We start from the raw sequence: 27,338 nt of genomic DNA, 5'->3' as shown, positions 1-27,338 counted from the left end.
TTTCTGCTTCTTAATTCAGATAAAACTGAGGTTATTGTACTCGGCCCTGAAAATCTTAGAAATATGGTATCTAACCAGATTCTTCCTCTGGATGGCATTACCTTGGCCTCCAGTAACGCTGTGAGGAACCTTGGAGTCATTTTTGACCAGGACATGTCCTTCAACGCACATATTAAACAAATATGTAAGACTGCTTTCTTCCATTTGCGCAACATCTCTAAAATTAGAAATATCCTGTCTCAGAGTGACGCTGAAAAACTAGTTCATGCATTTATTACTTCCAGGCTGGACTACTGTAATTCATTATTATCAGGATGTCCAAAAAACTCACTGAAAAGCCTTCAGCTAATCCAAAATGCTGCAGCAAGAGTACTGACAGGGACTAGAAGGAGAGAGCATATTTCTCCTGTTTTGGCTTCCCTTCATTGGCTTCCTGTTAAGTCCAGAATTGAATTCAAAATCCTGCTCCTCACATACAATGTCTTAAATAATCAGGCCCCATCTTATCTTAATGACCTTGTAGTACCATATCACCCTATTAGAGCACTTCGCTCTCGCTCTGCAGGCCTACTTGTTGTTCCTAGAGTATTTAAAAGTAGAATGGGAGGCAGAGCCTTCAGTTTTCAGGCCCCTCTTCTGTGGAACCAGCTTCCAGTTTGGATTCGGGAGACAGAAACTATCTCTACTTTTAAGATTAGGCTTAAAACTTTCCTTTTTGCTAAAGCATATAGTTAGGGCTGGACCAGGTGACCCTGAATCCTCCCGTAGTTATGCTGCAATAGACGTAGGCTGCCGGGGGATTCCCATGATGCATTGAGTTTTTCCTTTCCAGTCACCTTTCTCACTCACTATGTATTAATAGACCTCTCTGCATTGAATCATATCTGTTATTAACCTCTGTCTCTCTTCGACAGCATGTCTTTTATCCTGTCTTCTTTCTCTCACCCCAACCGGTCGCAGCAGATGGCCGCCCCTCCCTGAGCCTGGTTCTGCCGGAGGTTTCTTCCTGTTAAAAGGGAGTTTTTCCTTCCCACTGTCGCCAAAGTGCTTGCTCATAGGGGGTCATATGATTGTTGGGTTTTTCTCTGTATCTATGAAGCGCCTTGAGGCGACTTTTGTTGTGATTTGGCGCTATATAAATAAAATTGAATTGAATTGAATTGAATTTATATCATTTTATACCCTAGGTTTTTTCACATAGTTCACTGTACCAGTGTACCAGTTAGAGTATGAACTCTGGAAGCAGTCAGCTTTGTCCTGGGCATTGTTACTGAAGTAAAGCTGCTCTCTGCCATTTCTACAGCCATGTTTGACCTGCTGCTTTGTAGGGCTACAGTAATGGAGGAATTTGGAGGCTGAACTCGACTCTGTGACACTTTTTGTATTGAACTGATGAAAGCTGTGTCTCAGATTGAGTGGATGTTAGTCCAACACAGCAAACATGACCTCTGCAGCTCTCAGTTGATGTGCACATGAATTATTTGTGTTTCCTCTGCAGGTGAAGGTAGAAAGTGTGTGTGAGCTGATGTGAATTGAGCAGCATGGATCAGTGTGAGGACAGAGAGGAGGGAGTCCCTCCCTCTAAAACCACTCTGTGTGGGGAACATGAGAGCCAGACCAAAGCTCAGAGGTAAGATGACCATCTCTAACTGTCCATGATTCTTCTCCATGTCACAGCTCAGCACTCACATCACTGCTCCATCATTATTCACAGGAACCAACCTGGACCTCCACCCAGCTTTGTGTCCTTACAGAGTGATGGGTCTAAAGATGCAATCATATATTTTAAAGGGCAGCAGGCGTCTGTTGCAGAGAGGTGAGCTGTTAGTAACATGAACTCTCTGATGTCAGTTTGGTGTCTGATTTAAATGAAATTCTTGATGTTGTTTCCTGGTCAAAAATATTCACTGAGCGAGGAATTCATTATACAACCTTTGATCATCATTTACGTCCAGTTGAGAATGAATCTGTGCACTCGCATATTAAATGAACTAAAATCAGTAGCGTGATCTCCAGTCTTGATATAAGGAATGAGAGAACTGACAGCTGTTATTTTAATCAGCCTGTCTCAGTTGTTGTAACTCTAAATATCATAAAGTAATGTGTTCATCATTGTTTAGCTGGAAACTAGCAAGCTAACTTCTAAGTCCGTTAAATTTAATAAATTCTGTTTTCATGGATGTTAAACTTAATTGTTACACCTGGTAAAGCAGCAACACTGATGATTTTATTAAAGATGAAAGAATTTAGACAGTTTTTAACTCTCAGTGATGCTGCAGTGTTTGTTTGACTTTGGGACCTGAAGAGGACGGAGTTTTGGACCCAGATTACTCCGCAAGACTCCTGACTATGGTAGCCGTAATGCTCCGACAATCCATCAAGCAGTGCGGCCTCGTAGCTTACCAAAATCGTACTAAAATATTTTTTGATAGATTTTTGAGCGCTGTGTACCACATAAAATCAGTTCGAGATCAGTAAGCACAACCAGAATTCATACATAAGGCGCACCGGATCATAAGGCGCACTGTCGATTTTTGAGAAAATTAAAGGATTTTAAGTGCACCTTATAGTGCGGAAAATACGTTATACAGAAGAAAAAATACATCGCGATATATATCGTTACCACACATACTTCAAATTACACTGCGATATGAATTTTAGGCAATATCACCCAGCCCTAGTAATGATGATGCTTTGCTTGAACAATAACAAGAAATACTTTTAAAAATATATAAAATACGTATCAGCTGTTAAGAATCTAAATTGCATAGTTAAAAAAAATCATTAACAGCAGGTTAAACACTAATGCTTGTTAATTCTCTTCTGCCTGTCAGCATATTGAGGTTTTGCACTTATAACTATCTAAATTGCTAAAAAGATAAATAGAGACTGCAGATGGGACATTATCGCTGGGACACACCCGTTGTTGTATTTGGATTGTCTCTTTCACAGCACAAACATTTTTAACCTTGAAATCTTTGAACATTTTCAGATTAAAATAAAAAAAAAAATCACAAAAGTGATATGATATGCAGCAGACAACTTGAGTAAGCAGGAAGGACTATGATATTTGCTGCTATTACCGTTCATTTATTTGGAACTCCTACTGCAACATTTGACTGACCTAATCATTTGAAATGTTAAGAACAAAGCACCAAATACTTTTTGCAGAAATACACACACACATAAATATTGTTATGCAATTGGAGTGTAAGTGTGTAGTAAACCTGTAAAGGAATGTTCCCTCCACACTGCTCCCCCTAGTGAATGCACAAGACATTATCATCGGATGTCTGTGAAGGTTCTCAGTCATCCAGGTCATCGTAGGTCATACCCGTTGTTGTCATAGTCAAGCTGAAGAAGCTTCTCGGATCATCATCGGAGTTATTAAATATTGCTTAGGGACATTACTACTAATGGTGGCATCCTCCAGGTCACAGATGGGAGATATTATTACAGTCATCTATCTGTCATCAATCATGGTCCTGTCAGGGATGATTCAGCCATTTTAGGTGGCTGTATGTGTACAATTTTTAAACTTTAAAAAAGGTTGTAGTCATTGTATGCTTATTTATTCCAAGATAGTGGATGCAGCAAGTGGTGTGCAGACATAGCTCTGGCATTCAAATGGTCTTGATTAAAACCAGAGATATATAAAATGACTGATGGAAGGGGTAATTGTAGAGGATGAATTACTTAATTTCCTTGCTGTAAAAATCAAAACTTTAAGTCAGGATGAAATTGTGTTGTTGGCCACGAACACATTTGAGTCCAAGAAAGTTTTGTTTGAGCTCTGCCCTACTACCTCACAGCGGTGCGTTGGATATAAAGGACATCATAACAATATTAAACTCTGCCTTAAAGTGCTGAATGAGTGTGGTGAGAATATCCCCAGATTTGTCTCTCGTACCTGGATGATTTGCCGCCTCTTACATACTCCAGCATGGATGTGTGTTGTTTACTACGGAGAATGGACCAGCTATGTGCTGAGGTGGGTGCTTTAAAACATCTAATCAAACTACAGGCGGATGTTTGTGAGCAATTTAAGACCAATGCTGTGGAGGTCAACCAACGTGTGACTGCTCTTGAGTGTCAGTTTGAGGTGCTAACTGAGCCTATTACTCTGAACGCTCAGGGGCCGGGGACCGCTTCCCACTTCCCCTGTGGAAGCACTCAGAGGACCGGCAGGGGAGTCGAGGTAAAGGTGGCCCATGTGGAAGGCAGGGAACCGGAACTTTGGCTGGTTCAAAGACTGGGACAAGCACAGTGTCAGCGTTTTGTGCGGAGATATTGCTATGTGGTCAAGATCGGGCTCTGATGAGAGCCTCAGGTCCTAATATGGAAACTACTGCAACAAGGGAGGATTCTGTTGAGACATAGCTTTTTACATGCTCCCCACAGTGGAGTAAAGTTGTGAAAAATGGCAGACTTTGTTGGAAGTTGGAGAAGGTTAATTCAGGTTCAGGAACGCATGCTTTTACCACTGGACGCAATAAGAGGCCTGGAGCTGTATCGATCATTGGCACTGGAGGTGTGAGTACAATCAAAACTGTGAAAACTAAATTGGTGAGCGTATTTGCCACTAAATTTGCCCTGGATGTAGATGCAGAAACTCTTGCTTTGTATTTGAGAGAGAAACTCAGTAGAGATGTGACCAGTCAAAAAATTTCTAGTTAACGTAGCAAGTTATACTCTTTCAAGGTTACTGCTTAATGTAATGATGTGAGTTAAATGTACAATCCTTTACTCTGGCCTGAAGGGGCTCTGGTCTGGCGTTTTTATGAACCACGCAGACCCGGTACAGTGGTGCCAAGCATAGGTATGAGGTAACTGTGTCAGACCATATACCTTTTGGTTTTACTGTGAATGTGGAACAAATGCCAGCAATAACTGAAAATAATATTGCTAATATTGCTACCAGTGTAAAATTAGACTGGTCAGCATTTAGGGAAGATGACTTCTTAGCTTATTATAGTAATGCCGATATACATCTGAACAACATTTCTTTGCCCAAAGAAGTGATTTTGTACAAGGATGTCAACTGTAAGAATGTTGTGCATAAACATGAACTCTGCTCCATGTGTGATGATATAGTGACTGCTCTGTATGAAAGAGGAAAGAGGTGAAAGGTCTTAGTAATTGTAAACCATCTCTACCATCAACTGTTGACGGTGTTTCTGGGGCAGATAACATTGCAGCATTATGGAGACAGCATTACAGTGCGTTGTTTAACTGTATAAAAAGTGAACCATATGAGGACAATTCTGACATGAGCGATGAAGCAATTAGTGTAAGGACACATGAGGTAAATGAAGCCATTTGCAGGTTATCTAATGGTAAATCTTGTGGCTTGGATCACATCACTGCAAAACATTTAAAACATGCTAGTTTAAGGCTAGCTCCTCTTCTAGCACTCTGCTTCACTGGGTTTATGATTCATGGCATACTACCTGACTCAGTGCTATGCATTTTACTTGTACCAGTTATGAAATATAAAGCTGCAAAAGTGAGCTGTCTGGATAATTATAGGCTGATTGCACTAGCCAGTATTTTATCTAAGGCGCTAGAAAGAATCTTGTTTGATAGAGTTAGTGTTTTCATCTCTTCCCTGGATGATCAGTTTGGCTTCAAACCAAAGCACGACACTGACATGTGCATATATGCAGTCAAGGAAATAGTCTGCATAGGGCTAAAAATTCATCTGTCCTTATGTGTTTCATGGATGCCTCTAAAGTTTTGATCGAGTAAACCACAGAAACCCTTTTGATAAAGTGAAGCAACGGGAGTTCCTGGATACACTGTGAGGATTCTCTCTTACTGGCACGCTCATCAGAAGATGCAGGTTAAATGAAGAAGCAGTATTTCTGCCCCGCTTGCTGTCAGCAATGGTGTCAGACAGGGTGGGGTTTTATCTCCAATTATATTTAATTTATTTGTTGATGATTTGTTCATGCAGCTAAAAGCCTATACCACTGGGTTTATATTAGGTATAACATTGATAAATCATCTTATACATGCAGGTGACCTGGTTGTTTTTCGTCCAAGCAGTGCTGGGTTACAGGAGCTTCTTAACGTCTGTACTGAATATGGTGTGCTATATGATATAAAGTACAATGCTGTTAGAAGAGCTGTCTTGATATGGAGAACCTAGCAGGATAGCCTGCTAAATTTCCCTGTGTTTAAACTTACCCAAAAAACTCTTGAAGTTCATAAAAAGGTTAAATACCTCGGTCACTATATTACTGACCAAATAAATGATGACGACATATACAGACAAAGGCGGAAGCTCTGTGTGCAAGCAAATACTACTGCACGCAAATTCAGCTTATGTTCACCTCCAGTTAAAGTGGCTTTGTTTAAAGCATATTGCACACCTCTATCTACTGCCCACTTGTGGCCATTCTAAAAACAATGTAGCATGCAGAAGCTGCATGTTGCATGTAATGATGCAATGTGAATCCTTGTAGGATACCTAGAAGGGGTAGTGCCAGCCAGATGTTTGTAGCTGTGCATGTTTGGACTTTTAAAGCACTTTTAAGAAAGTTAATGTTCAATTTTAGAGAATGACTGGATGACTCTAGACACCAAATAATTTTAGCACACACAGATCCAAGAGTGAGTGGTTCCCATTACTCATCCATCTGAGAAAGCACCGGTTGAAGTGTTTGTGTATATATTTATTTCTTTTAAGTAGCTGTGTATTTTATGTATATTATGGTTTTATATTTTTACAAATGTTTTAAATTTTATATACATTTTATTTAGGTTTATATGTTGTGTTTTTTTTTTCTTGTGTTTTGTCTTCTCTTTATGGACATAAAGTATGTCAATAAAGATTGAATTGAAATGAATTGAATTGAATTATTGTGCTTGAACTAATTTTTAATTCCACAGAGTGGACCAGGAGAGCTCAGAGGTTCCCAGTAGTCAGTCTGCCCAGCAGCATCAAACACACCTGGACTCCATATTTATGGTCTGTACATGTACAACAACTACTTTTACATCTATTCTGTTTACAGTCATCTCCATGCTGCTCTTTGTAGACCAGTGGATTGTCAGTGTGGATCTGATTTTTGGCTCAATGATTTCAGTCTGATTGGGTCATTCATAAAGTATTCTGTTCCAGCTGCTGGAGGACAACATCATCACTTTTGTGAAGAATGAGCTAAAGAAGATCCAGAAGGTTCTGAGTCCAGATTACCCAGAATGCTTAAAGAGTCCGAGGGAGGAGGATGAACAGGGGAGGAGCAGCAGAGAGGCATTTGTGAAGATTATTGTGGACTTCCTGAGGAGAATGAAGGAGGGGGAGCTGGCTGACCGTCTGCAGAGCAGTAAGAGGATTTATGTAAAGATTTAAGCTGCTGGATGAATGAAATATTTAGTAATGTCTAAAGAGATCGATTACCTTATAGAGAGTAATTTCTTAGTGGGACTGAAATTATAATGAGCATTTTGTAAAGAACATGAACTGATTGTTGATGTTCTATTTTATTATTGTTATTCAGAACTTCCAGCTGCAATTTGTCAGCCTAACCTTAAATCAAACCTGAAGAAGAAGTTCCAGTGTGTGTTTGAGGGGATCGCTAAAGCAGGAAACCCAACCCTTCTGAATCAGATCTACACAGAGCTCTACATCACAGAGGGAGGGACTGCAGAGGTCAATGATGAACATGAGGTCAGACAGATTGAAACAGCATCCATTAAAACAGACAGTCTAGAAGCAATAATAAGACAAGAAGACATCTTTAAAACCTCACCTGAAAGAGATGAACCAATCAGAACAGTGCTGACAAAGGGAGTGGCTGGCATTGGGAAAACAGTCTTAACACAGAAATACAGCCTGGACTGGGCTGAAGACAAAGCCAACCAGGACATCCAGTTCATATTTCCATTCACTTTCAGAGAGCTGAATGTGCTGAAAGAGGAAAAGTTCAGCTTGGTGGGACTTGTTCATCACTTCTTTACTGAAACCAAAGAAGCAGGAATCTGCAGCTTTGAAGACTTCCAGGTTGTGTTCATCTTTGATGGTCTGGATGAGTGTCGACTTCCTCTGGACTTCCACAAAACTACAATCCTAACTGACCCTAGAAAGTCCACCACAGTGGATGTGCTGCTGATAAACCTCATCAGGGGGAAACTGCTTCCCTCTGCTCGCCTCTGGATAACCACACGACCTGCAGCAGCCAATCAGATCCCTCCTGACTGTGTTGGAATGGTGACAGAGGTCAGAGGGTTCACTGACCCACAGAAGGAGGAGTACTTCAGGAAGAGATTCAGAGATGAGGAGCAGGCCAGCAGGATCATCTCCCACATCAAGACATCACGAAGCCTCCACATCATGTGCCACATCCCAGTCTTTTGCTGGATCACTGCTACAGTTCTGGAGGATGTGCTGGAAACCAGAGAGGGAAGACAGCTGCCCAAAACCCTGACTGAGATGTACATCCACTTCCTGGTGGTTCAGGCCAAAGTGAAGAAGGTCAAGTATGATGGAGGAGCTGAGACAGATCCACACTGGAGTCCAGAGAGCAGGAAGATGATTGAGTCTCTGGGAAAACTGGCTTTTGATCAGCTGCAGAAAGGAAACCTGATCTTCTATGAATCAGACCTGACAGAGTGTGGCATCGATATCAGAGCAGCCTCAGTGTACTCAGGAGTGTTCACACAGATCTTTAAAGAGGAGAGAGGACTGTACCAGGACAAGGTGTTCTGCTTCATCCACCTGAGTGTTCAGGAGTTTCTGGCTGCTCTTCATGTCCATCTGACCTTCATCAACTCTGGATTCAATCTGCTGGAAGAAAAACACCTGAAATTGTTCAAGTTATTTAGAAAACAAGAATCAAGGAGTGAAGCCAAATCCGCAGAGACAGTCTTCTACCAGAGTGCTGTGAAGAAGGCAATAAAAAGTCCAAATGGACACCTGGACTTGTTCATCCGCTTCCTTCTGGGTCTTCAACTGCAGACCAGTCAGACTCTCCTACGAGGCCTCCTGACACAGACAGGAAGTAGCTCACAGACTAATAAGAAAACAGTCCAGTACATCAAGAAGAAGCTCAATGAGAATCTGTCTGCAGAGAAAAGCATCAACCTGTTCCACTGTCTGAATGAACTGAATGATCGTTCTCTAGTGGAGCAGATCCAACAGTCCCTGAGATCAGGAAGTGTCTCCACAGATGAACTGTCTCCTGCTCAGTGGTCAGCTCTGGTCTTCATCTTACTGTCATCAGAAGAAGATCTGGATGAGTTTGACTTCAAGAAATACTCTTCTTCAGAGAAGGCTCTTCTGAGGCTGCTGCCAGTGGTCAAAGCCTCCAACAGAGCTCTGTAAGTAAATATGTGATCATCCCTTTTTTTAGAAATAAAATAATTCTACTTAACAAAATAATAGGCGTGTTCAATTAAGAAATGGAAATATATAACGGGACCTCGCTCTTTAACAAGTTACAAAGTACTGAACCAGTTTCTGCGCTCACAATTGCATGGGATGCCTTTAAAGGATTTTTGAAAGAAAATGCAGTTGTAACCCTTAAAGTACTATCCAGAGCCAGTCTGTGATGGACCCATAGCTGGTGATTTTCAACTCATACAAAATGAATTCAAATTAAATTAAAAGAAGAAAAATCAATGACATTGAAGAAAAGCACAAATCACCTTCACTTTGTCCCTGTGTTCAAAAATGTAATTATCACTGTTCTTGGTGGAATACTAGTACCAACACTGTTTATCGTGTGTGGCTAATGAAAAACTGGACACAGGAGGCCACTTTTTGTCAGAGTAGATGGGATCATATCTGGATCATATAAGAAATGAAGAAAATTATATCTCGACTTGGAGACAATCTAAAGCTAATGAACTAACTACAGGTGGCTGAAGGGCTGAAGAGGCACATTATGCTTCTTAATGTGGAAAGAATACTGAAGGTGCATGGTGTTTACTGCTAAATGACTATGTAGAGAGTGCATCAAGAGAGGATGGAGTCATACCATTGACTTTCAAATCTGTTAGAAATATGCAAGCTTTTGTTTGTTTTATACGCTTCATTTCTAGGTATACTTGCATGGTTTTTAAAATAACAGCAAATATTTTTAATTTTGAAATGAGGGGTGGCTCAATGACCTTTGCAGAGTACTGTATTTTTTTTTTATTACCTAGGACCAATATCAAAAAATGATAACATTTTATCATAAACACTTTTTTTTCAGACTCAGTTTCTGTAACCTCTCAGAGAGAAGCTGTGAAGCTCTATCTTCAGTTCTCAGATCCCAGTCTTCTAGTCTGAGAGAGCTGGACCTGAGTAACAACAAGCTGAATGATTCAGGAGTGAAGCTTCTGTCTGCTGGCTTGAAGAGTAAACATTTTAAACTGGAAACTCTCAGGTGACTTTCTGTGTGTGTGTGTGTGTGTGTGTGTGTGTGTGTGTGTATGAGTGAGTGAGTGAGTGAGTTTAAATAAAAGAAGTTGAACATTCTACCTAGGAAATGTCAAATTTTTATCCTTTTTATATGCTTGCATCTTTAACAGAAGACATTGTGGATTATTTTAAAAACTAAATCTCATAAGTCCTGATTGTATCATGAACACGTGTGTGTCTTTTGTATTATTTTTTTCAGACTGAATGGCTGTAATCTCTCACAGAGGAGTTGTGAAACTCTGTCCTCAGTTATCAGCTTCAAGTTCTCTAGTCTAAGAGAGCTGGACCTGAGTAACAATGGCCTGTGTGACTCAGGAGTAAAGAAGCTGTCTTTTGGAGTGGAGAGTCCATATTGTAAACTCAAAACTCTCAGGTTGGATCTAATGACTTTCTTTTATTAACCAGTTAAACCTTTCACAAAATTAAGTTCAGTTTCATTCTTTTAAGTATTCTAGCATATTTCATTATTTATTGGTCATGGTAAGGCAGCACGGTGGCACAGTGGTTAGCACTGTTGCCGCACAGCAAGAAGGTCCTGAGTTTAATTCCACCATCAGGCCGGGGTCTTTCTGTGTGGAGTTTGCATGTTCTCCCCGTGTTTGCGTGGGTTACCTCCGGGTACTCCGACTTCCTCCCACCGTCCAAAGACATGCAGTTAGTGGGGATAGGTTAATTGGTTAATTCAAATTGCCCATAGGTGTGAATACGGAGTGAATGTGAGTGTGAATGGTTGTCTGTCTCTGTGTGTTAGGGTTAGGGTTAGGGTGCGACAGACTGGCGACCTGTACAGGGTACACCTGTACAGGGTGTACCCTGCCTCTCGCCCTATGACAGCTGGGACAGGCTCCAGCGCCCCCCGCGACCCTGGAAAGGATAAGCGGAAGCGGATGGATGGATGGATGGTAAATGGCCACATTTCTTACCAAACCTTTATAAAACAAACTGAAAGAGGAGCAACCAAAAAAGTACCTTCTGTTCATCTGGATGTAACATTTTCAGTGTAAGAAACATTTCATCACTCATCCAAGTTAATTCTTTAGTCTCAGCTGACTGCAGGCTTCCTCAACCTTACAAACAGTATATTTGCATAAATTGAAACTAACACCACTGATGAACAATGACTGTGAGGTCAGTTTTTTGGTCATTATTATGCAAACTGTCATGACCATTGATCAAAAACACAGATCAAAGCTCATTGAACAATGTCATTACTAACCAGGGGATTGGTTGCAATCACAGCATTTATAAGATGGTGAGAGATGTATCCTTAGGCCCCCTACTAGATTAGGAGATGGTCGTTTCCTCCATCCATCCATCCATCCATCCATCCATCTTCTTCCGCTTATCCAGAACTGGGTCGTGGGGGCAGCAACCTAAACAGGGAAGCCCAGACCTCCCTCTCCCCAGCCACCCCCTCCAGCTTGTCTGCAGGGTGTGGCTGGGGAGAGGAGGCCAATGGCTGAGACACCCTGCAGACAAGCTAAAGGGGGTGGCTGGGGAGAGGGAGGTCAGCCGAAGGCCTCTTCCTGGTGCGACATGCCCGGAACACCTCACCAAGGAGGTGCCCAGGAGACATCCTTATCAGATGCCCAAACCACCTCAACTGGCTCCTTTCGATGTGGAGGAGCAACAGCTCTACTCTGAGCCCCTCCCGGATAGCTGATCTCTTTACCCTATCTCTAAAGGAGAGGCCAGCCACGTGTCATAGGAAACTCATTTCTGCCACTTGTATCTTTGATCTTGTTCTTTTGGTCACTACACACAGTTCATGACGATAGGGTGAGGGTAGTGACATGGATCGACCGGTAAATTGAGAGCTTCGCTTTTACACTCAGCTCTCTCTTCACCACGACGGACCGGTACAGCATTTAAAGCATTTAATTCCTTTACAACTCCAATCTGAGAAGTTAATTATATTATTGTTGTGTAGTATGTCAGGGTTGTTCCAGATAGGTGTACGTTTGCCTAAATGTTTGGATTAATGAAGTAAAGCAAAGTAAAGTAAAACTTTATTTATATAGCACCTTTCAAGATAAAATCACAGAGTGCTTTACAGAGGCAGAAAACAGACATTAAAATCTCAAACAAAACAAAATCAACCAAAAGCAAGTTTAAACAGATATGTTTTTAACTGCTTTTTAAAAGACATGAATGAGTCCACAGATCTCAAACTCAAAGGGAGCGAGTTCCAGAGTCTGGGAGCCACTGATACAAACGCTCTGTCACCTTTTGTTTTTAACCTTGTATGCTGGACAACCAGCAACCCCGGGTCACAAGACCTCAGGGACCTGCTGGGGTGATAAGGAAGAAGAAGAGTGATTGATTGATTGATTGGTAATTTTATTTCAACATGTGAACAATATACAAGTACATTTAGAAAAGAAAATAAGAGAGAAAAAAATACTATACAAATTACATACAAAAAAAAAACGTTCTGATTAATTTACATGTTGAAAGGGAGTGGGAAGAAGTAAACACTTATTTAATCCCACCCCTTTGCCATAAATTATCAGTTAATATTTAGTCAGCTTCCTTACTGATATAATTTGTAATAAAAATAGTGAACAGATTTCTGATATACTATATACTATAATATCACATCATGAGTTTTTTTTTTTGTTTGTTTGTTTTTAAATAGAGACATTCACTTAATTTAAATATCACTTATATAAGTTGGAGCTACACCGTGCAGGGCACTATAAGTCATGATTATGATCTTAAAATGGACCCTGAACTTGACAATGCAGTTGAATCAGCAGGGGGGTGGCATGGGAGTATTTGTGATGCTTTATCAGAAGCCTTGCAGCAGCATTTTGAACACCCTGCAGTCGTTCCAGGGAGGCATTACTTAAGCAAGTAAACAAGGAATTACAATAATCTAAGCGAGATGAAACAAAAGCATGAATAATCATTTCCAATTCGGAACGTGACACAATGGGACTCAGCTTAGCGATATTTCTTAATTGGTAAAAACAAGAGCGAACCAAAGATTTAACGTGTGTGTCCAGCGTCAGAGCTGGATCAAAATGAAACACCAAGGTTCCTAATGGAGGATTTAATATAAGAAGCAAGAGGGCCTAGATTTTTAACCACAAGGGGAACAAATTTCTCAGGAGCAAAGACAATGACTTCCGTTTTATCAGCATTTAGTTGAAGATAATTATCAGCCATCCAATCTCTAATGGAATCTAAGCAGGACTGCAAGATTTGGAGCTTAGAAACATCAGGTGGCCTAAAAGAGATATATAGCTGAATAACATCTGCATAACAATGATATGAAATATCAGAGAAAGAGCTAAGAAGTTGCGGAAGAGGGAGTAAATACAACAAAAACAATAACGGTCCCAAGACAGAGCCCTGAGGCACCCCATAGGCAAGAGAGCTGACGGAGGAGCTGAACTTAGAGTTAGCCACAGAGAAAGATCGATTTGACAAATAGGATTTAAACCATTCCAATGCGGTAACCGATACACCCACCCAGTGGTTTAATCTATCTAACAAAATAAGATGATCATCAGTGTCAAAAGCAAAGGTCAGATCCAGCAACATCAAAATAGTGCACTCTCCAGCATCATAATTCATCAAAATATCATTAGACACTCTAAGAAGTGCAGTTTCGGTAGAGTGAGCCTTACGAAAGCCAGATTGAAATTTATCAAGAACGTTGTGTTCATCTAGAAAAACCGTGAGTTGCTTGGCCACAACCTTTTCTAAAATCTTGGCAATAAAAGGCAATTTTGAGATGGGTCTGTAACTGGAAAGCAAAGAAGGATCAAGTTTAGGTTTTTTTAAAAGTGGGTGAATGACAGCACTTTTACAGTAAACAGGGACCTGACCAGAGAGTAGAGATGCATTGATAATTTTAAGAACACTAGGACCAATAGACTCAAAAACATTTTTAAACAAAGACCCAAATAAAATATCAATGGGGCAAGAGGATGATCTAATTGAAGTAACCAGCTTCAACAACTCAGGTAAAGACACTGGTGAAAATCTTTCAAATCTGACAGGCTTAAGTAAAATCGGAACAGGCAAATGGTACATGGAGGGAGAGATGTTGCTCCTTACATTGCTAACCTTTTCAACAAAGAAGGAAAGAAAATTTTCACAGTCTTCATTGGAAGAAATAGGGACAGCAGCAGAAGCCGGAGCAACAATATCCCTAATTGTGTCAAATAAAACCTTAGGGTTACCTCTGCTCCTAGAGACTAGGTTTGAAAAATAAGCAGCCCTTGCATCACGAATTGAAGCGTTAAAAGAAACTAAAAGGTCTTTTAAATGAAAGAGATGAACCTGTAAACGAGTCTTTCTCCACAAACGCTCAGCTTTATGACAGACACGCTTTAAACAGCAAATGCTGTCGTTTATCCAGGGCGAGGGTTTTGTAACAGGGGCTAGTCTAGTTTTAATAGGGCAAATATTATTGATAATAGAAAGACAGTAATTATTAAAAAGATTTGTTAATAAATGAAGACTCTGTCATTTTTAGACCTCCCTAGCTAGAAGTACCACAGCCGCAACTTACGGACACCTGCAGTCATTCCACTTTTGTATCAAAAAAAAAAAATCATTGTCCAACTTTTAACCGTGATTTTTGCACATGTTATGTCTTGTTATGCAACATCTTCTGGTTATTCATAATGATTAAAAGTTAAGGGCATAAAAAAGTAGTAAAAATAAAGTAGTAGTAAAAGTAGTAAAAAAAAATACTCAAGCTCAGATACCTCAAAATTTTATTTAAGTACAGTGATGAAGTATTTGTACTTTATTACTTCCCACCATCTCCTTGATTAAAGATCTTATAAGTGAGTTTGTTAATGAAGACGGGAGGGACAGAGTCCAAAATTAATCATTTCAGGATGCCGACCACGTGGCCAGTGGCTGAGAGAATTCAGTACAGGTGGGAGGCCGAGCGGTCAGCGATGGCACTGGAGCCGATCTGGAGGGAGGCCGCGTGGAAGACGGCGGTCCAGGTGGAGCCGTGACTGATACATCTCAGTTCAGCTTGGCAGATGGCCAAGGCACTAATTGAAGCTAGGCAGGTGCAGAATGAAACCAGACGGGCGGAGAAGCTGTAGATGACGGCATGGGAGCCGCCGGTGGAGGAGCTGCAGGTGACGGCGTGGGAACTGCCAGAGGTGGAGCTGCAGGCGATGGTGTGGGAGCCACCGGAGGTTGAGCTGCAGGTGCTAGTGTGGGAGCCGTCAGTGGGGCAGGGCCAGCCGGTGTGGAAACCTCTGCCTGAGACGTAGAAGAGCCCACATCCGGCTCTGGCTGCTGTGGTTGTAGGTCAGGTGATTGAGCTGGAGACTGAACTATTGACTGAACTGGAGACTGAACTGGTGGGTGAGCGAAAGACTTAACTGGAGGTTGAACCAATGGCTGAGCTGGTGATTGAGCTTGTGCCTAAGCTGGCAATGGTGACACTGCTGCAGCCTGAGCTGATAGAGCTGATCCCTGAGCTGGGACCAGGGCTGCTAACCGCACCAGAGATCTAGCTAGGGCCTGGAATATTGGTTGTGGAGGTGGATGAAGTGGTGAACTAGCAGGTTGCTGAGCGAGCTCTTCCCAGCCTCCAGAAGACGAGGACAATGGCTGGATGGGCTCACCTGAGCCTCCAGTGAAGTCAGATTGGGTGCTTGCCACCCTCACCCTGGGTACTGGGATAGGCACGGAAGCTACCGACATCAGCCACCACCACACGGGGAATAGGAACTGGTGTTGGAGTAGGCTGGATCTCAGCTGCCCTTGCTCTGGGAGCTGGCACAGGAACGGGTGATGGCTGGCAGTCAGCTGCCCAGTCCTGAGGAACTGGCACAGGTGCGGGGACGTGCTGAGCCCTAGCCACCTGAGGAGCTAATACAAGGACAGGCTGAGCCTTAGCCACCTTCACCCAAGCAACCGGAACAGGTGAAGGGGAAGGCAGGGTCTGAGTCACCCTGCTAGCAGAAAAAGGCTGAGAGATAGGTGAGGTAATAATGTCCGGATGAGAAAAATGATCAGATTCAGTGCCATGAATGGTCTTTAATGACCCCTCCAAAAGTTGATTCTGTTAATCTGGACGTAACGTTTTTAGTGGAAGAAAAGTTTTGTCACTCATCCAAGTGACTTCTTCAGTCTCAGCTGACTGTAGGTTTCCCCAATCTTATAAACAGTACATTTGCATAATGATTTAAACTGGCACCACTGAAGAGGCAATGGGCTGGGAGGTCAGTTCCTTCATCACAATTATGTAAATTCTCATGACCATTGATCAACAACCACTGATCAAAGACCACTGATCAATGGCCATGAGGACCATGGCTATGAGGTAGCTCTTCTGTGTTGTGCCATCCGCTTCGCCAGAGGTTGTTTGGTTTCCCTGATGTATAAATCCTGGCAATCCTCCTGGCACTTAACAGTGTACACTATGTTACTCTCTTTGTGTCAGGGGACCCGGTCCTTAGAGTGGGCCAATTTTTGCCGCAGCTTGTTTTGGGGTTTAAAAGCCACAAAGATGCGGTGTTTAGAAAAAATGCGTCTCAACTGTTCCAATACTCCTGATAGGTACAGGATCACTATGGATTTTCACTTTGTCAGCGGTTGTCCTTCTCTCCTGGATTGGCTAAAGCTTTCTTTAGGCGCCTTCCCAGCTTTGACAAAAGTCCAGCTGAGTCCAGCTTTGACAAAAGTCCAGCTGACCACATTTACTCAGGGCCTTCTTGACGTAATGTTCTTCTGCTTCCCATGCCGCTGTGCCTGTTGGGATGGTGTTGGCTCTGTGTTGTAGCGTCCTGATGAAACCCCATTTATGCGCCAGTGGATGACAAGAGTCAAACCTTAAATACTGATCCATATGCGTAGGTTTCCGGTACATAACAGCTTTTAGATGTCCCCCATTACTGATGAAAATCTTACAGATTACAGGCAAACCTGCCACTTTTCATATCCTCCCTGGTAAAATTGATGTGTTGGTCCACCGAGTTAATGTGGTCCGTCAATTGTGGTATGTCCTGAGATTTGATTTTCACCCAGGTGTCATCCACATACCTGAACCAATGACTCGGTGGTGTTCCAGGGTAGGATAGCAAAGCCCTCTTTTCCACTTCCATGTACAAATTGGCCACGATGGGTGAAACTGGGGAACCCATAGCGCACCCATATTTCTGCCTGTAGTACTGACCCTTGTATGTGAAATAGGTGGAATGAAGACAGTTCCAAAAGCAAACACACTTGGTTGATGCTGAGAGTGGTCCTGTTGCTGAGGTTGGGGTCATCCTGTAATCTCTTACGAACTACCTCCAACGCTTCCATGACTGGGAAGGAAGTGAAGAGAGATGTAACATTGTACGAGATCATGACATCACATCTTTTGTTTCCACCTGAGCTCCTCCACCCAAGGGGAGAGCGCTGCTTACTGCCACTCCAATAAATCCGAGATCGCTGGGTCCTTAGCGTGTTCTTGTGGCACAGGTCTTGTCATTCTGTCAGGGTGATTGCTGTGTGGATGTGAGGAAGAAAGGAGAGTAGCCAAACGCAGGACTCGCAGTGAAGGATAAGGACGGTGTTTATTAAAATGAATTGGAACATAAGATGGCTGACTGAATGACTGGATGACTGGCTGGCTGAACTGAACTGAGACACACAAGTGGAATTGACAATGACAAGACAAGCAGCTGGAGGAAACTAAAGACTTAAATGCAGTGATTGATGATGATGATTAGAGACGGGTGAGTACACAGCTGATCATAATCTGACTAATGATACACAGGAAGCGAACTAGAACATATATAGCATATACATCAGCAGAAGGCTGCCACAGGAAAACAGGAAATGTGAACAGGTGGAAAAATCAACTAAACATAAAGAAACTGAAAACACTGATTCAACAACCCAGGAACCCTGTCAAAAACAAGTTTAAATATTGTTAAATAGATCTCACTTCAACATGAAGACACTTTTAATACCTGTTTTATTGTTCTCTGTGTTTCTAATCTTTCAGACTGATTGGCTGTGATCTCTCAGAAAGAAGCTGTGAAGTACTGTCCTCAGTTCTGAGCTTCCAGTTCTCTAGTATGAGAGAGCTGGACCTGAGTAAAAATGAAGTCAAGGACGAAGGAGTGAAGCATCTGTCTGTTGGAGTAAAGAGTCCATATTGTGAACTGGAAACTCTCAGGTAAAGACACTTTTTTAAATGATCATTTAAAATCTGAATATTATTGCATAAACAACTAACCTTAATAGATTTAGTAATTTGGAATGGGTTATTTATTATGAATTACACCTGAAAATATTTTATAAAACTGCGAGGAGTCATGTGCATAGTAAAGGAAACAATCTTTGTTCTTGACTAAAATAAATAACATCACATCTCAGAATGATACTGAAAAATGATATTTGGTAGTTAGAGGCTAGAGTAATGTAATTCACTAAAAGGCTGTTGGAACATTTCCCTAAACGTGACAATAAGAGTACTGAGAACATTAGTAAGAGAGATTATATTCATCCAATTTTGAGTTGTCATTTTTGGCTTGCTGCAAAATCTAGAATTAAAGGTAAAGTCCTTTTTCCCCACATATAAAACCTTGCACAATCAGATTCCGTCATAACTTAAATCACTCATACCTGCTGGAAGACCCAGAGTGCAGACTTACTTATGATTTGTATATTTTCTAAAAATGGCAAACAAGACAGAGTGTTGTCTATTAGTCTATCAGGCCCATGTACTGTAGAGTCTGGATAATGCTTATCAGACTCTCAAGCATCCCTTAGTTATGTTGCTATACAGTCAGACCGCTAGGGGATTTTCCATGAGCCATTTAGTATATGTTTCTTTTCCTTCCTGATTTGTTTATATGCAACAGCATGTCTTTAAATGTTGTCTAATTTCTCCTGTGCTTTATGTTTGATCCTTGCTGTGCCAAGTTTTATCTTTATTTTTCTCTATCCACATACCCATCTAACAGTGACATAGCTGCTCCTCCCCAAACTTGTAATAATAATAATAGTGTATACTTTATTAATCCTGTAGGAAATTACTCCTCTGCATTTAACCTATTCACTCAGTGAAGCAGTGGGCAGCCACCAATCCAGCAGCCAGGTGTAGAGACAATACCTTGCTCAGGGGTACCTCGGGGTAGTCGTTTGGTCAATTCTATCCCTGCCCCTTGGTCCTGTTTCAGGTTTCTTGCTGTTCAAAGAGACTTCTTCCTCCCCAGTGTCATGAAGCACTGATCATGTGATGATTGGCGTACTCTCTCCGAAAGAAGAAAAATAAAAACAAATGTTTAGTGAACAATTAACTGATGGATTGTTGTTTTGTGTGTCTGCAGTCTGTCAGGCTGTCTGATCACAGAGGAAGGCTGTACTTCTCTGGCCTCAGCTCTGAGCTCCAATCCCTCCCATCTGAGAGAGCTGGACTTGAGCTACAATCATCCAGGAGACTCAGGAATGAAGCTGCTGTTGGCTGGACTGAAGGCTCCAGGCTGGAGACTGGACACTCTCAGGTATGGAGAGAATTTCTGAAAGAGGAGGAAGAGCCGGAAACATTTCCTGTGTCCTTCACTCACTTCCTGTTTGTTTCATTCAGATGAGACATGACCAATCATATTTTTCCATTTGACATTTTTCCTTTGCTCACAACAGAAACTCAGTACAGTAGAACAAAAATAAGAGATATTTCTGAAGGTGTCTCCATTGAGAACTTCTCTAGCAACATTGACAATGCCTAATATTTAGTCACCATTTAGATCTGATCTCTTTATATCTGTTTAACCATGCATTCATTTCTAGAAAAAGAAATGTTCTCCCTTATTCTAAGTAGACTGAGGTCTGTATACAGACAAGACTTGAACACATTAAGCCTGCCTTCATCAAAAGAGGAAAATTCAAACTTTAGTTAGGTTTTATAATCATGACTTCTTTAGAAACTAACAACCACACGTCTTTCATAAGGGCAAAATTAGAATTAAAGAATTAAAGAATTTTGAAAAAAATCAGAATTAAACATGGTAAAAATTCATTTTTAAAAGCCTATACATAAACTGTGCTTTAAAAAACAGTATCACTTGAACTAAAAATTATTCATACACAAATACTGGTTACCATGTCCATGTCAAAAAACTAAAAACAACCGTGACAGTGTTTAAAGAGCACCACCAAATCTGCAGATCTTAGAGCTGCAGACAGAGCAGATCAACGGTCATCAGGATTTTCTAATTTTCTCTGGTTTGTCTCCTGTCCTCTTGACTGTGACCTTTCGGAACTGCATTTTTGTTACAAGCCCCAGGGGCGGACACAGGAGATGGACCCAAATGCAGTTAACAATCAGACAGTGATAAAGTTTTATATTTTTTATTGAAACAGAAACTGAGCACTGATAACTAAATGTAGCTGGCACGGAACAACACTGGAGAAAATGGAGTAGCATTTCTCGACACTGGCTTGGGCAGTGCTTTAAAACGATAAAGGGTTGCAAGCTGAGAGCCTAGAGAGCGACTAGAGGTGAAGGGGCAAGTGCTATGGACAGGAGGAGTCTGAGTGGAGGGTGGTCAGGCAGAGTGATGGATGATTGGCTTTTACTTCCTGACCTGTGGTGGTGGTGGAGCTGGAGTGCAGGCGACTGAAGTGAGGGAAATCCATATTTTCCGATGGAGGTGAATGTGAAGTTGGCTTGATGCTGCAAACAGTGACAAGGTTGAAAGTGGAAACAATGCAAGCTGTGGGCACAAGAAGATGAGGTAAGTATCACAGGAGAATAAATCTCAAAGACCTAAAGCCATGTTGTCACAATTGTCATGAACCAGTGGTTTGCACAAAGAGTGGACCCAAGCGCAGACAAACACGCTGTCAGAATCCTGTATATATCTCTCTCTTTCTCTCTCCAAATTTACATATATACCCACTCGCCCCTGCGGGCGGTCTATCCTTCAAGCTCAGGTCCTCTACCAGAGGCCTGGGAGCTTGAGGGTCCTGCGCAGTATCTTAGCTGTTCCTAGGACTGTGCTCTCCGATGTCCGGGGATCTGCTGGAGCCACTCGCCTAGCTTGGGAGTCAGGACTGTCCAGTCTTTGGTTAGCCATTCTGGGTGTCTCTCATCGACTAGCAACTGTTTCATCTGTACTGCCAGACACTCATGGAGTGCAGTCAGCTTCTTCAGCCAGTAGGCGTGAATCATGTCAGGGCCTGGTGCTGTCCAACACTTCATACTGGAGACCCTTTCTTGGATATCTGCCACTGTGATGGTTACTGGTCTCTGATCAGGGAGGTTGCTGTGGTCTGCCCTCAGATCCACTAGCCACTGAGCATTGCTGTTATGGGTTGCATCCTTCTCCCATATGCTCTTCCAGTATTGCTCCATCTCCAGCTTTGCGGGTGCTGATCTCAAATTGTTCCCCTGCCACTGAGACTACACCATGGCTGGTTCTGTGGAAAACAGCTGGTTTATTCTCCTGCCTTCTATCTCTCTGGTGTGCCTCTTCAAGCGGCCAGCCAAGGCTGTGAGTCGTGGCTTTGCAGTTTCCAAGGCCTCTGGTATGGACAGCTTGCTATACTTCTTAGGCACCTTCCTCATCGCACCTTTCTGCAGCTCCGATAGTTGGCTAACCTCCCTCTGTGCTACCTTGATCTTAGCCTTTATTATATGTGGCCTTTTAAAGGCATGTGGTCCTAAACCTTTGATCAGCTGTAAAACAGCCTGTTTCAGATTAAGTGTTGTTGTTGTTCAATAAATTGCATTCTCAAAAAAATGTTTTGTCTCACTCCCATACATCATGATAAACAGTTAGAGGATGGGGGACTGAATGCTCTGCTGTTCTTCTACAATAGAATATGGCAGGCAGCAGGAAAGAAGCTCTAATTATTCCAAGTGTGAAACCATGAAAGGACCCCACTAAGACCACACATTATAAGCCTATAGCACTAACTTCTCATCTAGGGAAAGTCATGGAAAGAATGGCAGTGGACAGACTGATGTATGTGACTGAAAGATGGCAGCTGTTTTCACCTTTTCAGGAGGGGGAGGAACACCACGGACCCAGAAGTCTGCTTATATCAGAGATAAAAAGTAATAAAATAGTGGGGACTGTTTTTTGGATATAGCACGTAGACTACAGACCTCAAGAATGTAGAATGTTATTTATTACATGTCAGACACACCTGTGTACACTTGGACAGGTAAATGCATAAGGAGTTGAGGTATGGTTTTTATTAGCCAACTTCAATGATGGAAGTGAATGAATTGTTCCTTTTTAATATTATGTGTTTCCTGAAAGTATCAAATTCCCAGGCCTAATCTGTCATCTGTTAACACGTCCAAAATCTGCACCGCTGGCGAACAATGCACTGTGAGGTCAATTTTTTGGATCATTAACATGCAAATTGTTGTGAACATTGATCAATGGCCATGAGTACCATTGACAGAGAGTTGGGGAATGGCTGCAATCATAGCATTGTAAGCTGGCAAAAGATGTACAGGCAAAAACATGAGTGTGCCATGGCTTCTCCAGTTAAACCCATTGTGGCCAACTTGTACATGAAGGAAGTGGAAAAGAGGGCTTTGTTATCCTACTCTGGAAATCTCAGGACGTACCACAATTCATGGATCACATTAACTCGATGGACCTGTAAGCCACAGGTGTGAACAGTTGTCTGCGATAGACTGGTGACCTGTCCTGGGTGTACCAGGCCTCTTGCCTTATGATAGCAGGGATAGGCTTCAGGCCCTCCATGACCCTGACAAGTATAGATAGATAGAGTGATAACTATGTGAAAGTTAATATAAATCCTTGCAGGTTCAACAAAAAACAACTCTTATAATAATCATGGAACAGATTTCCACGTTAATAAATGGGTTTCTATTAGTATTAAAAAAAATTGGACTAACATAATTTGGGGGAGATTAACTCAGTTGGAATCAACTTAAGTAAATACGTTGATTTATCAAAGTTGTACCATTGCCCCCAGTACTGGCGGGAATGGGGCTCTGGAGGGCTCTGGGGCTCAAGAGTTATATTACCCTCCATGCTGTCAAGCCTTTTATGCAGATATCAACGTGTGTAGTATCTACAGAAATCTTAGAATCTCAGCTAAATGCTCATTTAAACCATTTCTACAACCACCAAACAGAGCAAAAACAAGCGGTGATTAAAAGAGCAGTTCCGTAAATGCACAAAAGTCAGCTAAACACAAACAACCGAGCCCAGAATTTGCCAGACTGCATGTAATGATGTAAACAATGGCTAGTTAGTTAGCTTATGTTACAGTCTGGCAGAGGCAGACTGTATGGATTGACGAAAAGGACCCAAAATGCAGACTCCAAGGAACAGGGAACAAAACTTGAATGTTAACAAAAAGCGAGCTGTTTAATGAGGCTGGTAAAAAGGGTACAAACAAAGGGCAAGACAAACTGAGGCAAAGCTAACATTAACCTAAACTGGGTGAACTAAAAATAAACATGAAAAAACCCTCAACATGAAACTTGGCCTGGATGCAACAATACCTGAAACATGGAAGCATGACATGAACAACAGACAACCTGACAAAGAATGAAGAGAAACACAGAGACTAAATACACACACGGGTGATTAGGGGAAGTGGAAACACATACACTGACGTAGGACATGGACCTTCAAAATAAAAAAGGAAACATGAGAAGGAGACATGACAATACAAACTTGACAACATAAGACATGCAGCATGAAACACATAAAGGGCAAAGGGAGACTAAAACACAGGGGTAGAAGACACAAGGGGAATCTAATAAACAAATGAACTTAGATAACCTGATGAGTTTAAACATACACTATAAACATAAAAATAAACTAAAATTCAAAACGCTGGGTCATAAGACCCAGGATCGTGACAGCTTAGCTATCACCTATTCCAAAACACCACGTTTCACCACCCTCAGACCAAAATTCACTGAACCAGCCGCAGAAAAATAGAACAAAAACGTATAGTGGCTCAAATGCACTAAGAAAGAAATTCCCTTACTGGACAGATTTCTGGCCTTGCAACTTCTGATTGGTAGAACTGAGGTGAATGCAGAATCATTACCATGATTCTGTTGCCTCAAATGATTAAAAAGAGGTGTGAATCGTGCAAATAGGAAAAAAGAAGCCGAAGGTAGAGCCCCTTATAGTTTAAATTGCCAAAGACCATGTACACTCACTAGGGTGCAAGGCAGGAAGGGCCTGTTGCCTTGAAATGTGTGGTTAATTCTTCAAAAATATTCAAAAGAACAAGCATTTTTGGGTATTTTGTTGAAATTGAATAATTTCTGCTCTTTAATACCTACAAATTCAACTCGTACATGTTATACGTCCATTCTCGTTCATCCAATTTGTGCCAAAATTATTAATTGCTGTAATTTTTCACTGTTTCACTTTAGAAGCCTAAATCTTTTCACAGATGATGTTTATATGTTGATTACTGAATTTGTCGATTAAAGTGTGAACTAAAGCATATTTTAAAAGGGTTATATGCTAAAAAAATAAATATATAAATTGGGCAAGGAAAAAATCCAATTAGTTTTTCTGTTCTAGCTTTGGTAACCTTGACACAGTAACAACTGCTGCAATATATACACCTGATGAAATGTCACAGGACTTAGCTTTATTTTGAAACCACGATTGTTTACACAGAATTTTTAATTGCTGAGAAATACTCCATTCATTTTCGAGCAGAAACCTCAGAAAGCACTTGGGAGTTTAATAGGTTAATTAAGTTGGTCCAATTCAAATACATTAAGTTCGAACAACTGACTTTCATAATGCTAAATTAGAGCAATGTAATCACAAATTACATAATTATTTTTTTATGTTCAGTCAAATAGTTATTTTTTGAGTGAAGCTTAGAAGATTTATTGGAACTAAAATTTAAACTGGAATAAATATTTTAGAGCGGGTACTTTTTCACTTTTACTTGAGTAAAAAAGATTGAATAAGTACTTCAACTTTTATTGGAGTATTTTTCAACACTAGTATCTGTACTTAGAAGTACAGATACTAGTGTCTGTACTTTTGCAATCTTTGATGAGAGTCACTTAATGTCCATGTTTGCATGCTGAAAGAGACTGTGCTGGTCTGACCCCCCTCCTCCTTTCAGGGTGGAGCCTGCTGGAGTCCGATGGTTGAGACCAGGTCTGAGGATGTGTAAGTGTGTTTTTAATGGGATTCATGAAAACAAAGCAGCACACATTCAACCATCTTCATCATGTCAGGAGTCATCATCAAAGTGTCAATCAATGAACAGATGATGGATCAATAACTGCAGCTGGATTGTGTTTGTTCTCTCCATCAGATTCCTGTCAACTCACAATCGACACAAACACAGTGAACACAAACCTCCAACTGTCTGACAACAACAGGAAGGTGACACATGTGAAGGAGGTTCAGTCATATCCTGATCATCCAGACAGATTTGATGTTTGGGATCAGCTGCTGTGTGAAAATGGTCTGACTGGTCGCTGTTACTGGGAGGTCGAGTGGAGAGGAAAAGTTCGCATATCAGTGAGTTACAGAAGAATCAGAAGGAAAGGAGATGATGTTGACTGTGTGTTTGGACGGAATGATCATTCATGGAGTCTGGACTGCTCTGATGATGGTCCTCACTATGTCTATCACAATAACAGACAAACATCCATCTCCTCCTCCTCCTCCTCCTCCTCTGTCTCTAACAGAGCAGCAGTGTATGTGGACTGTCCTGCTGGCACTCTGTCCTTCTACAGAGTCTCCTCTGACACTCTGATCCACCTCCACACCTTCAACACCACATTCACTGAAACCCTTTATCCTGGATCTACAGTCTGGTCTCCTGGTTCCTCAGTGTGTCTGTGCTGAGTTGAGCGTAAAGAGTGTCTCCTGTTAGAGAAACACTCTGACTGTTGAACAGATAGTTCAGTCTGTACATGTCTGTGTCTTTCACTCACAAACACGTTTTCAGATTCATGGATTCAATCAGTTGATGTTTGAAACTCTTCTAAATGATTCCTTGTAAACTTCTTCCTCTGCAGTCCTTTAAAGATGGAAGCTCCCATTATTCCAGGATTCACATGTTGTTTTTCTGTCTTTTTCCACTCAAAGCTTCACAGTGAATCTCAGTATGTTGTGTTTCTCTGAAGCTCAGTTCACAACCAGCTCCTCTGCATTTTCAACAACTCTGAGCTCATTACAATTACTCCAAATGTTTGATTTCTCTTTCTTAATGGGATGTTTCCTTCATGGCTGAATAAGTGGACATCCAATAGTACTCAGTGTATCAAATATTAAAGACATTCCGCATCTCTCATGTTTCTGTTGTTCTATAAAAACAGCTAGTAACTGTCCCTGAGACAGTTAAAATAAAGTTGTTTATTTCATATGTTTCTGTGATAAATTCATGCTTAATTTAGTTCATTTATTTATTGGATAAGATGATAAAAGTGTAACATTGATTAAAAAACATGTCTAAAATATGTGATTACAAAATATGGGTTTGTTTAAATATGAAAAGTGCTGTAAAGTTCGTATGAGGTAGAGTTTGTAATGGTCACATGACCAGAGTTTGGCTGATAGCGCAACCATGGCATTGTGAGTAAGAACTAGCATGGATACAGAGCTACAGCTACAGTCACAACATTAATGTTATTCTGCCTGTGGTCCAAGAGGCGCACACGGTATGGTTCCAAGTATATTGTTTATATAATGTTGCATACATGTTCTACATTGGTAATAAGAGGATATTTTGAGTAATATCCATTATTTTGTTTTTTTTCTGTTCTGCTTGCTCAAGACTGTTTATGGAAACTAACATGAGAGACTCTGATAATATTAAAGACATTTATGTTGTAAACCTTGTGTTTCTTCAGTTTTCACGGTGTCTGAAGACAATAAGAGTGAGAGAGAGAAATAAATTTCAGTAGACATCAGTATGATGCGTGGCCATTCTTTGTTGGACCCCTGTAGTTACA

General features: G+C 41.3%; 1 protein-coding gene across 1 annotated transcript; it reads left to right on the top strand.

Moving 5' to 3' along the window:
• Nucleotides 1-1,699: 1,699 nt before the first annotated feature.
• On the top strand, nucleotides 1,700-27,281 carry LOC146389389 (protein NLRC3-like). The gene is made up of 10 exons (XM_084910033.1): nucleotides 1,700-1,816; nucleotides 6,895-6,973; nucleotides 7,127-7,331; nucleotides 7,506-9,324; nucleotides 10,203-10,376; nucleotides 10,611-10,784; nucleotides 18,393-18,566; nucleotides 19,723-19,896; nucleotides 25,496-25,542; nucleotides 25,691-27,281. The coding sequence occupies exons 2-10, from the start codon at nucleotides 6,971-6,973 to the stop codon at nucleotides 26,227-26,229; spliced, it is 3,309 nt and encodes a 1,102-aa protein (XP_084766159.1). The 5' UTR covers nucleotides 1,700-1,816; nucleotides 6,895-6,970; the 3' UTR covers nucleotides 26,230-27,281.
• Nucleotides 27,282-27,338: the final 57 nt, after the last annotated feature.

Source organism: Perissodus microlepis, chromosome 3 (genome assembly GCF_051167445.1).
Source record: "Perissodus microlepis isolate ML-2025 ecotype Zambia chromosome 3, ASM5116744v1, whole genome shotgun sequence".
In the NCBI taxonomy this organism is placed as follows: domain Eukaryota; kingdom Metazoa; phylum Chordata; class Actinopteri; order Cichliformes; family Cichlidae; genus Perissodus; species Perissodus microlepis.
This window is presented reverse-complemented; position numbering and strand designations above follow the sequence as displayed.

Coding starts and splice junctions, on each gene's coding strand:
- LOC146389389 (XM_084910033.1), top strand. Junction 7,332..7,505: donor GGCTGACCGTCTGCAGAGCA/GTAAGAGGATTT, acceptor ATTGTTATTCAG/AACTTCCAGCTGCAATTTGT. Junction 25,543..25,690: donor GAGACCAGGTCTGAGGATGT/GTAAGTGTGTTT, acceptor TCTCTCCATCAG/ATTCCTGTCAACTCACAATC.